The 12241-nt window shown below is 41.4% G+C and overlaps 1 protein-coding gene across 3 annotated transcripts in view; it reads right to left on the bottom strand.

Moving 5' to 3' along the window:
- The window catches only part of LOC115119644 (ADAMTS-like protein 4), a 115345-nt gene that overhangs the window by 24741 nt on the left and 78363 nt on the right, over positions 1-12241 (bottom strand). For all 3 annotated transcript variants that reach the window (XM_065027813.1, XM_065027811.1, XM_065027812.1), the window contains exons 6-8: positions 10147-10286; positions 7102-7306; positions 6192-6376 (exon numbers count right to left, since the gene is read on the bottom strand). In XM_065027813.1, the coding sequence (XP_064883885.1) occupies positions 6192-6376; positions 7102-7306; positions 10147-10286 (530 nt within the window). The remainder of the gene's footprint in view (positions 1-6191; positions 6377-7101; positions 7307-10146; positions 10287-12241) is intronic.

Genomic DNA, 12241 nt, shown 5'->3' with positions numbered 1-12241 from the left:
AGGACAACATAACCCTGTCTTCATGGTGATCTATATAAACTACAGAACAACATAACCCTGTCTTCGTGGTGATCTAATAAACTACAGAAAAACATAACCCTGTCTTCATGGTGATCTATATAAACTACAGAACAACTACAGAACAACATAACCCTGTCTACATGGTGATCTATATAAACTACAGAACAACATAACCCTGTCTTCATGGTCATCTATATAAACTACAGGACAACATAACCCTGTATTCATGGTGATCTATATAAACTACAGAACAACATAACCCTGTCTTCATGGTGATCTATATAAACTACAGGACAACATAACCCTGTCTTCATGGTGATCTATATAAACTACAGGACAACATAACCCTGTCTTCATGGTGATCTATATAAACTACAGAACAACATAACCCTGTCTTCATGGTGATCTATATAAACTACAGGACAACATAACCCTGTCTTCATGGTGATCTATATAAACTACAGGACAACATAACCCTGTCTTCATGGTGATCTATATAAACTACAGGACAACATAACCCTGTCTTCATGGTGATCTATATAAACTACAGGACAACATAACCCTGTCTTCATGGTGATCTATATAAACTACAGGACAACATAGCCCTGTATTCATGGTGATCTATATAAACTACAGGACAACATAACCCTGTCTTCATGGTGATCTATATAAACTACAGGACAACATAACCCTGTCTTCATGGTGATCTATATAAACTACAGAACAACTACAGAACAACATAACCCTGTCTTCATGGTGATCTATATAAACTACAGGACAACATAACCCTGTCTTCATGGTGATCTATATAAACTACAGAACAACATAACCCTGTCTTCATGGTGATCTATATAAACTACAGGACAACATAACCCTGTCTTCATGGTGATCAATATAAACTACAGGACAACATAACCCTGTCTTCATGGTGATCTATATAAACTACAGGACAACATAACCCTGTCTTCATGGTGATATATATAAACTACAGGACAACATAACCCTGTCTTCATGGTGATCTATATAAACTACAGAACTACATAACCCTGTCTTCATGGTGATCTACTAAACTACAGAACAACATAACCCTGTCTTCATGGTGATCTATATAAACTACAGGACAACATAACCCTGTCTTCATGGTGATCTATATAAACTACAGGACAACATAACCCTGTCTTCATGGTGATCTATATAAACTACAGGACAACATAACCCTGTCTTCATGGTGATCTATATAAACTACAGAACAACATAACCCTGTCTTCATGGTGATCTAATAAACTACAGAACAACATAACCCTGTCTTCATGGTGATCTATATAAACTACAGAACAACTACAGAACAACATAACCCTGTGTACATGGCGATCTATATAAACTACAGAACAACATAACCCTGTCTTTATGGTGATCTATATAAACTACAGGACAACATAACCTTGTCTTCATGGTGATCTATATAAACTACAGGACAACATAACCCTGTCTTCATGGTGATCTATATAAACTACAGGACAACATAACCCTGTCTTCATGGTGATCAATATAAACTACAGGACAACATAACCCTGTCTTCATGGTGATCTAATAAACTACAGAACAACATAACCCTGTCTTCATGGTGATCTATATAAACTACAGGACAACATAACCCTGTCTTCATGGTGATCTATATAAACTACAGAACAACATAACCCTGTCTTCATGGTGATCTAATAAACTACAGAACAACATAACCCTGTCTTCATGGTGATCTATATAAACTACAGAACAACTACAGAACAACATAACCCTGTCTACATGGTGATCTATATAAACTACAGAACAACATAACCCTGTCTTCATGGTCATCTATATAAACTACAGGACAACATAACCCTGTATTCATGGTGATCTATATAAACTACAGGACAACATAACCCTGTCTTCATGGTGATCTATATAAACTACAGAACAACATAACCCTGTCTTCATGGTGATCTATATAAACTACAGGACAACATAGCCCTGTATTCATGGTGATCTATATAAACTACAGGACAACATAACCCTGTCTTCATGGTGATCTATATAAACTACAGGACAACATAACCCTGTCTTCATGGTGATCTATATAAACTACAGAACAACATAACCCTGTCTTCATGGTGATCTATATAAACTACAGAACAACATAACCCTGTCTTCATGGTGATCTATATAAACTACAGAACAACATAACCCTGTCTTCATGGTGATCTATATAAACTACAGGACAACATAACCCTGTCTTCATGGTGATCTATATAAACTACAGGACAACATAACCCTGTCTTCATGGTGATCTATATAAACTACAGAACAACTACAGAACAACATAACCCTGTCTACATGGTGATCTATATAAACTACAGGACAACATAACCCTGTCTTCATGGTGATCTATATAAACTACAGGACAACATAACCCTGTCTTCATGGTGATCTATATAAACTACAGGACAACATAACCCTGTCTTCATGGTGATCTATATAAACTACAGGACAACATAACCCTGTCTTCATGGTGATCTATATAAACTACAGAACAACATAACCCTGTCTTCGTGGTGATCTAATAAACTACAGAACAACATAACCCTGTCTTCATGGTGATCTATATAAACTACAGAACAACTACAGAACAACATAACCCTGTCTACATGGTGATCTATATAAACTACAGAACAACATAACCCTGTCTTCATGGTCATCTATATAAACTACAGGACAACATAACCCTGTATTCATGGTGATCTATATAAACTACAGAACAACATAACCCTGTCTTCATGGTGATCTATATAAACTACAGGACAACATAACCCTGTCTTCATGGTGATCTATATAAACTACAGGACAACATAACCCTGTCTTCATGGTGATCTATATAAACTACAGAACAACATAACCCTGTCTTCATGGTGATCTATATAAACTACAGGACAACATAACCCTGTCTTCATGGTGATCTATATAAACTACAGGACAACATAACCCTGTCTTCATGGTGATCTATATAAACTACAGGACAACATAACCCTGTCTTCATGGTGATCTATATAAACTACAGGACAACATAACCCTGTCTTCATGGTGATCTATATAAACTACAGGACAACATAGCCCTGTATTCATGGTGATCTATATAAACTACAGGACAACATAACCCTGTCTTCATGGTGATCTATATAAACTACAGGACAACATAGCCCTGTATTCATGGTGATCTATATAAACTACAGGACAACATAACCCTGTCTTCATGGTGATCTATATAAACTACAGGACAACATAACCCTGTCTTCATGGTGATCTATATAAACTACAGAACAACTACAGAACAACATAACCCTGTCTTCATGGTGATCTATATAAACTACAGGACAACATAACCCTGTCTTCATGGTGATCTATATAAACTACAGAACAACTACAGAACAACATAACCCTGTCTACATGGTGATCTATATAAACTACAGAACAACATAACCCTGTCTTCATGGTGATCTAATAAACTACAGAACAACATAACCCTGTCTTCATGGTGATCTATATAAACTACAGAACAACTACAGAACAACATAACCCTGTGTACATGGCGATCTATATAAACTACAGAACAACATAACCCTGTCTTTATGGTGATCTATATAAACTACAGGACAACATAACCTTGTCTTCATGGTGATCTATATAAACTACAGGACAACATAACCCTGTCTTCATGGTGATCTATATAAACTACAGGACAACATAACCCTGTCTTCATGGTGATCAATATAAACTACAGGACAACATAACCCTGTCTTCATGGTGATCTAATAAACTACAGAACAACATAACCCTGTCTTCATGGTGATCTATATAAACTACAGGACAACATAACCCTGTCTTCATGGTGATCTATATAAACTACAGAACAACATAACCCTGTCTTCATGGTGATCTAATAAACTACAGAACAACATAACCCTGTCTTCATGGTGATCTATATAAACTACAGAACAACTACAGAACAACATAACCCTGTCTACATGGTGATCTATATAAACTACAGAACAACATAACCCTGTCTTCATGGTCATCTATATAAACTACAGGACAACATAACCCTGTATTCATGGTGATCTATATAAACTACAGGACAACATAACCCTGTCTTCATGGTGATCTATATAAACTACAGAACAACATAACCCTGTCTTCATGGTGATCTATATAAACTACAGGACAACATAGCCCTGTATTCATGGTGATCTATATAAACTACAGGACAACATAACCCTGTCTTCATGGTGATCTATATAAACTACAGGACAACATAACCCTGTCTTCATGGTGATCTATATAAACTACAGAACAACATAACCCTGTCTTCATGGTGATCTATATAAACTACAGAACAACATAACCCTGTCTTCATGGTGATCTATATAAACTACAGAACAACATAACCCTGTCTTCATGGTGATCTATATAAACTACAGGACAACATAACCCTGTCTTCATGGTGATCTATATAAACTACAGGACAACATAACCCTGTCTTCATGGTGATCTATATAAACTACAGAACAACTACAGAACAACATAACCCTGTCTACATGGTGATCTATATAAACTACAGGACAACATAACCCTGTCTTCATGGTGATCTATATAAACTACAGGACAACATAACCCTGTCTTCATGGTGATCTATATAAACTACAGGACAACATAACCCTGTCTTCATGGTGATCTATATAAACTACAGGACAACATAACCCTGTCTTCATGGTGATCTATATAAACTACAGAACAACATAACCCTGTCTTCGTGGTGATCTAATAAACTACAGAAAAACATAACCCTGTCTTCATGGTGATCTATATAAACTACAGAACAACTACAGAACAACATAACCCTGTCTACATGGTGATCTATATAAACTACAGAACAACATAACCCTGTCTTCATGGTCATCTATATAAACTACAGGACAACATAACCCTGTATTCATGGTGATCTATATAAACTACAGAACAACATAACCCTGTCTTCATGGTGATCTATATAAACTACAGGACAACATAACCCTGTCTTCATGGTGATCTATATAAACTACAGGACAACATAACCCTGTCTTCATGGTGATCTATATAAACTACAGAACAACATAACCCTGTCTTCATGGTGATCTATATAAACTACAGGACAACATAACCCTGTCTTCATGGTGATCTATATAAACTACAGGACAACATAACCCTGTCTTCATGGTGATCTATATAAACTACAGGACAACATAACCCTGTCTTCATGGTGATCTATATAAACTACAGGACAACATAACCCTGTCTTCATGGTGATCTATATAAACTACAGGACAACATAGCCCTGTATTCATGGTGATCTATATAAACTACAGGACAACATAACCCTGTCTTCATGGTGATCTATATAAACTACAGGACAACATAACCCTGTCTTCATGGTGATCTATATAAACTACAGAACAACTACAGAACAACATAACCCTGTCTTCATGGTGATCTATATAAACTACAGGACAACATAACCCTGTCTTCATGGTGATCTATATAAACTACAGAACAACATAACCCTGTCTTCATGGTGATCTATATAAACTACAGGACAACATAACCCTGTCTTCATGGTGATCAATATAAACTACAGGACAACATAACCCTGTCTTCATGGTGATCTATATAAACTACAGGACAACATAACCCTGTCTTCATGGTGATATATATAAACTACAGGACAACATAACCCTGTCTTCATGGTGATCTATATAAACTACAGAACTACATAACCCTGTCTTCATGGTGATCTACTAAACTACAGAACAACATAACCCTGTCTTCATGGTGATCTATATAAACTACAGGACAACATAACCCTGTCTTCATGGTGATCTATATAAACTACAGGACAACATAACCCTGTCTTCATGGTGATCTATATAAACTACAGGACAACATAACCCTGTCTTTCATGGTGATCTATATAAACAACAGGACAACATAACCCAGGGCCATTGAGACATCTATATGTAACACAGGAGCAGAGAGATATATCTTCTGATTTAATCAACAAAAGTGTGTGTGTGTGTGTGTGTGTATAAGTGTATCCTACTCACATATAGAGTCAGTTGTGTGGTGGTGGGTCCTGGAGCTCTAAGGGTCTCTCCTCTGTCCTCCTGCCCATCAGAGAGAGCCCTGGGGCGGGTGTAGGTGAAGGTAGTCCCCCCTGCCTCGTAGTCTCCTGGAGGATCCACCGCCCAGCGCCCATTCACTACTGATACACCTGTACCACTACGTAGGGCTGGGAGGGAGTGAGGGAGGGAGGGAGGGGAGAGATGGAGGAGGGGGGAAGGGATGCATAGAGAGAAAGGAGGAATGGTTGAGAGAAGGGGGAGGAAAGGGGAGGACGATAGGAGGGTTTGGGTTTCTTTTAAAGTCTTGCAAACCAGTCAATTCCTCTAAAAAGACACACACACACAAACATAGACTCAGACACATACACATTAGACACACACAGACACACGCATAGTCTCACACACACACACACACACAAACATAGCCTCAGTCACACACACATTAGACACACACAGACAGACACACACATAGTCTCACACACACACATTAGACACACACAGACACCGACATACCCATGAAGACAGACACACGAACCGCACAATTTAGTCCGCACAGTTTAGTCTCATTAGCAGACAGCAGACAGTGGGCAGACAGACACATGGTGTCTCTGCTCTAGGCCTCTAAGGACTGTAACAATAGCAGCTTTATCTGAGGTTAGTCTGCCAGGCCAAAGAATTCACACCAGACTCCCAGGCCAACATAACAATGCCAGTCCAGCACACACACATTCACTGGCCAAATGACATTCTCAAATCTACATCTCTTCTCAGGCTCCAACAACTGGCCTGGCATTGTTATGTTGGCCTGGGAGTCTGGTGTGAATTCTAGACCACACTAGTAGTGGTCTTCAGCTTGGTTTACTATCTCTAGCCTGGCAGGTGTGTGTGTTACCCAGGTAGTTGGAGCTGGCGTGTCTCTCTGTGATGTTGATGGCAGTAGCTCCTGGAGGGATGTCCAGAATTCTGTGGTAACCAAGGGGAACACTGGTGTTCTGGAAGCTCCCGCTCAGCTTCTGACAGGACAGGTCCCGCCCCCCACACTGACCACACCTGTCAATCACCAAGCCAGACCCCAATACCCCATCACAGCCCTCAGTCTGGGGGAGAGAGAGGGAGACAAGGGGGACATTGAGAAACAGGAGAGGAGAAAGGGGGCGAGACAGGGAAAGATAGAGAGATGGGAAATTGAGAGGAGGGTAGGGGGTAGGGTAGAGGGAGGTAGAATGGAGAGAGAGAGCAGAAGAGAGAAAGAGACACAGAGAGAAAGGGAGGAGATGGGAGACAGGGAGAGAGAGAGAGAGAGAGAGAGAGAGAGAGAGAGAGAGCAGAAGAGAGAAAGAGACACAGAGAGAAAGGGAGGAGATGGGAGACAGGGAGAGAGAGAGAGAGAGCAGAAGAGAGAAAGAGACACAGAGAGAAAGGGAGGAGATGGGAGAGAGAGAGAGAGAGAGAGAGAGAGAGAGCAGAAGAGAGAAAGAGACACAGAGAGAAAGGGAGGAGATGGGAGACAGGGAGAGAGAGAGAGAGAGAGAGAGCAGAAGAGAGAAAGAGACACAGAGAGAAAGGGAGGAGATGGGAGACAGGGAGAGAGAGAGAGAGAGAGAGAGAGAGCAGAAGAGAGAAAGAGACACAGAGAGAAAGGGAGGAGATGGGAGACAGGGAGAGAGAGAGAGAGAGAGAGAGAGAGAGCAGACGAGAGAAAGAGACACAGAGAGAAAGGGAGGAGATGGGAGACAGGGAGAGAGAGAGAGAGAGAGAGAGAGAGAGCAGAAGAGAGAAAGAGACAGAGAGAAAGGGAGGAGATGGGAGACAGGGAGAGAGAGAGAGAGAGAGAGAGAGAGAGAGAGAGAGCAGACGAGAGAAAGAGACACAGAGAGAAAGGGAGGAGATGGGAGACAGGGAGAGAGAGAATGGTTATTGTACTGTTTCTGTTGTTGACATTTCACATCCTCTGTTTATTTCATTGTTTGTGTAACAATGCTTTGGTAACTGTTCCAGACCTTATCATGTCAAGAAGAGAGAGAAAGAGGGGGATAGAGAAAGAGAGAGAGAGAGAGCGAGAGAACGAGAGAGAGAGAGCGAGAGAGACAACGAGAGATAATGAGAGAAAGAGATGATGTAGCCCCTACAGCAGAGGCTCCAAAGTAGCTTTAACCCTGATCCTGCAACACCACATATAGGGATGCCCTCATACACTCATCCATACACCCTATCTACACACTGACAGGTTGACCCCCTATCTACACACTTACAGGTTGACCCCCTATCTACACACTGACAGGTTGACCCCCTATCTACACACTGACAGGTTGACCCCCTATCTACACACTGACAGGTTGACCCCCTATCTACACACTGACAGGTTGACCCCCTATCTACACACTGACAGGTTGACCCCCTATCTACACACTGACAGGTTGACCCCCTATCTACACACTGACAGGTTGACCCCCTACCGACACACTTACAAGTTGACCCCCTACCTACACACTTACAGGTTGACCCCCTATCTACACACTGACAGGTTGACCCCCTATCTACACACTGACAGGTTGACCCCTACCTACACACTTACAGGTTGACCCCCTACCTACACACTTACAGGTTGACCCCCTATCTACACACTGACAGGTTGACCCCTATCTACACACTGACAGGTTGACCCCCTATCTACACACTGACAGGTTGACCCCCTATCTACACACTGACAGGTTGACCCCCTACCTACACACTTACAGGTTGACCCCCTACCTACACACTTACAGGTTGACCCCCTATCTACACACTGACAGGTTGACCCCTATCTACACACTGACAGGTTGACCCCCTACCTAGACACACTTACAGGTTGACCCCCTACCTAGACACTGACAGGTTGACCCCCTATCTACACACTGACAGGTTGACCCCTATCTACACACTGACAGGTTGACCCCCTACCTACACACTTACAGGTTGACCCCTACCTACACACTTACAGGTTGACCCCCTATCTACACACTGACAGGTTGACCCCTATCTACACACTGACAGGTTGACCCCTATCTACACACTGACAGGTTGACCCCCTATCTACACACTGACAGGTTGACCCCCTACCTACACACTTACAGGTTGACCCCTACCTACACACTTACAGGTTGACCCCTATCTACACACTGACAGGTTGACCCCCTATCTACACACTGACAGGTTGACCCCCTATCTACACACTGACAGGTTGACCCCCTATCTACACACTGACAGGTTGACCCCCTATCTACACACTGACAGGTTGACCCCTATCTGCACACTGACAGGTTGACCCCCTATCTGCACACTGACAGGTTGACCCCCTATCTACACACTGACAGGTTGACCCCTATCTGCACACTGACAGGTTGACCCCTATCTACACACTGACAGGTTGACCCCCTATCTACACACTGACAGGTTGACCCCTATCTGCACACTGACAGGTTGACCCCTATCTACACACTGACAGGTTGACCCCTATCTACACACTGACAGGTTGACCCCTACCTACACACTGACAGGTTGACCCCCTACCTACACACTTACAGGTTGACCCCCTACCTACACACTTACAGGTTGACCCCCTACCTACACACTTACAGGTTGACCCCTACCTACACACTTACAGGTTGACCCCCTACCTACACACTTACAGGTTGACCCCCTACCTACACACTTACAGGTTGACCCCCTACCTACACACTTACAGGTTGACCCCTACCTACACACTTACAGGTTGACCCCCTACATACACACATACAGGTTGACCCCCTACATACACACTTACAGGTTGACCCCCTACCTACACACTTACAGGTTGACCCCCTACATACACACTTACAGGTTGACCCCCTACATACACACTTACAGGTTGACCCCCTACCTACACACTTACAGGTTGACCCCCTACCTACACACTTACCAGGCAGCGCCCGGCCACACACACGTCATTGGTGCTGGTGTTAACGCAGGGTGTTCCATCTCTCACTCTGTCTGCCTGACTCACGTAGAAGCGATATCCAACCGGCCTACACGTCAGCTCACACTGCTTTTCCACCCCAACTGGAACACACACAGAGGTGTTACACACATTCCATGTCGATGGAATGTATCCATATTCCATACTGTGTGTGTATGTGTATGTGTGTGTGTGTGTGTGTATATATATATACAGTGGGGCAAAAAAGTATTTAGTCAGCCACCAATTGTGCAAGTTCTACCACTTAAAAAGATGAGAGAGGCCTGTAATTTTCAACTATGACAGACAAAATGAGAAAAAAAATCCAGAAAATCACATTGTAGGATTATTAATGAATTTATTTGCAAATTATGGTGGAAAATAAGTATTTGGTCAATAACAAAAGTTTATCTCAATACTTTGTTATATACCCTTTGTTGACCCCGCTACCTACACACTTACAGGTTGACCCCCTACCTACACACTTATACTTTTTTGCCCCACTGTATGTGTGCGTGTGTGTGTATATATATGTGTGCGTGTGTGTGTATATGTGTGCGTGTGTGTGTATATATATATGTGTGCGTGTGTGTGTGTATATATATGTGTGCGTGTGTGTGTATATATATGTGTGCGTGTGTGTGTGTATATATATGTGTGCGTGTGTGTGTATATATATGTGTGCGTGTGTGTGTATATATATGTGTGCGTGTGTGTGTATATATATGTGTGCGTGTGTGTGTATATATATGTGTGCGTGTGTGTGTGTATATATATGTGTGCGTGTGTGTGTGTATATATATGTGTGCGTGTGTGTGTATATATATGTGTGCGTGTGTGTGTATATATATGTGTGCGTGTGTGTGTATATATATGTGTGCGTGTGTGTGTATATATATGTGTGCGTGTGTGTGTATATATATGTGTGCGTGTGTGTCTATATATATGTGTGCGTGTGTGTGTATATATATGTGTGCGTGTGTGTGTATATATAGGTGTGCGTGTGTGTGTATATATATGTGTGCGTGTGTGTGTGTATATATATGTGTGCGTGTGTATATATATGTGTGCGTGTATATATATGTGTGCGTGTATATATATGTGTGCGTGTGTGTGTATATATATGTGTGCGTGTGTGTGTGTATATATATGTGTGCGTGTGTATATATATGTGTGCGTGTGTATATATATGTGTGCGTGTGTGTGTGTATATATATGTGTGCGTGTGTGTGTGTATATATATGTGTGCGTGTGTATATATATGTGTGCGTGTGTATATATATGTGTGTGTGTGTATATATATGTGTGCGTGTGTGTGTGTATATATATGTGTGCGTGTGTATATATATGTGTGCGTGTGTGTGTGTATATATATGTGTGCGTGTGTGTGTATATATATGTGTGCGTGTGTGTGTATATATATGTGTGCGTGTGTGTGTATATATATGTGTGCGTGTGTGTGTGTATATATATGTGTGCGTGTGTATATATATGTGTGCGTGTGTGTGTATATATATGTGTGCGTGTGTGTGTGTATATATATGTGTGCATGTGTGTGTATATATATGTGTGCGTGTGTGTATATATATGTGTGCGTGTGTGTGTATATATATGTGTGCATGTGTGTGTATATATATGTGTGCGTGTGTGTGTATATATACGTGTGCGTGTGTGTATATATATGTGTGCGTGTGTGTGTATATATATGTGTGCGTGTGTGTGTATATATATGTGTGCGTGTGTGTCTATATATATGTGTGTGTGTGTGTGTGTATATATATGTGTGCGTGTGTGTGTATATATATGTGTGCGTGTGTGTGTGTATATATATGTGTGCGTGTGTGTGTGTATATATATGTGTGCGTGTGTGTGTATATATATGTGTGCGTGTGTGTGTATATATATGTGTGCGTGTGTGTGTATATATATGTGTGCGTGTGTGTCTATATATATGTGTGCGTGTGTGTGTATATATATGTGTGCGTGTGTGTGTATATATAGGTGTGCGTGTGTGTGTATATATATGTGTGCGTGTGTGTGTGTATATATATGTGTGCGT

Source organism: Oncorhynchus nerka, linkage group LG14 (assembly GCF_034236695.1).
Source record: "Oncorhynchus nerka isolate Pitt River linkage group LG14, Oner_Uvic_2.0, whole genome shotgun sequence".
Lineage (NCBI taxonomy): Eukaryota > Metazoa > Chordata > Actinopteri > Salmoniformes > Salmonidae > Oncorhynchus > Oncorhynchus nerka.
Note: the sequence above shows the minus strand (reverse complement) of the source record. Positions and strands in the feature narration are given on the sequence as shown.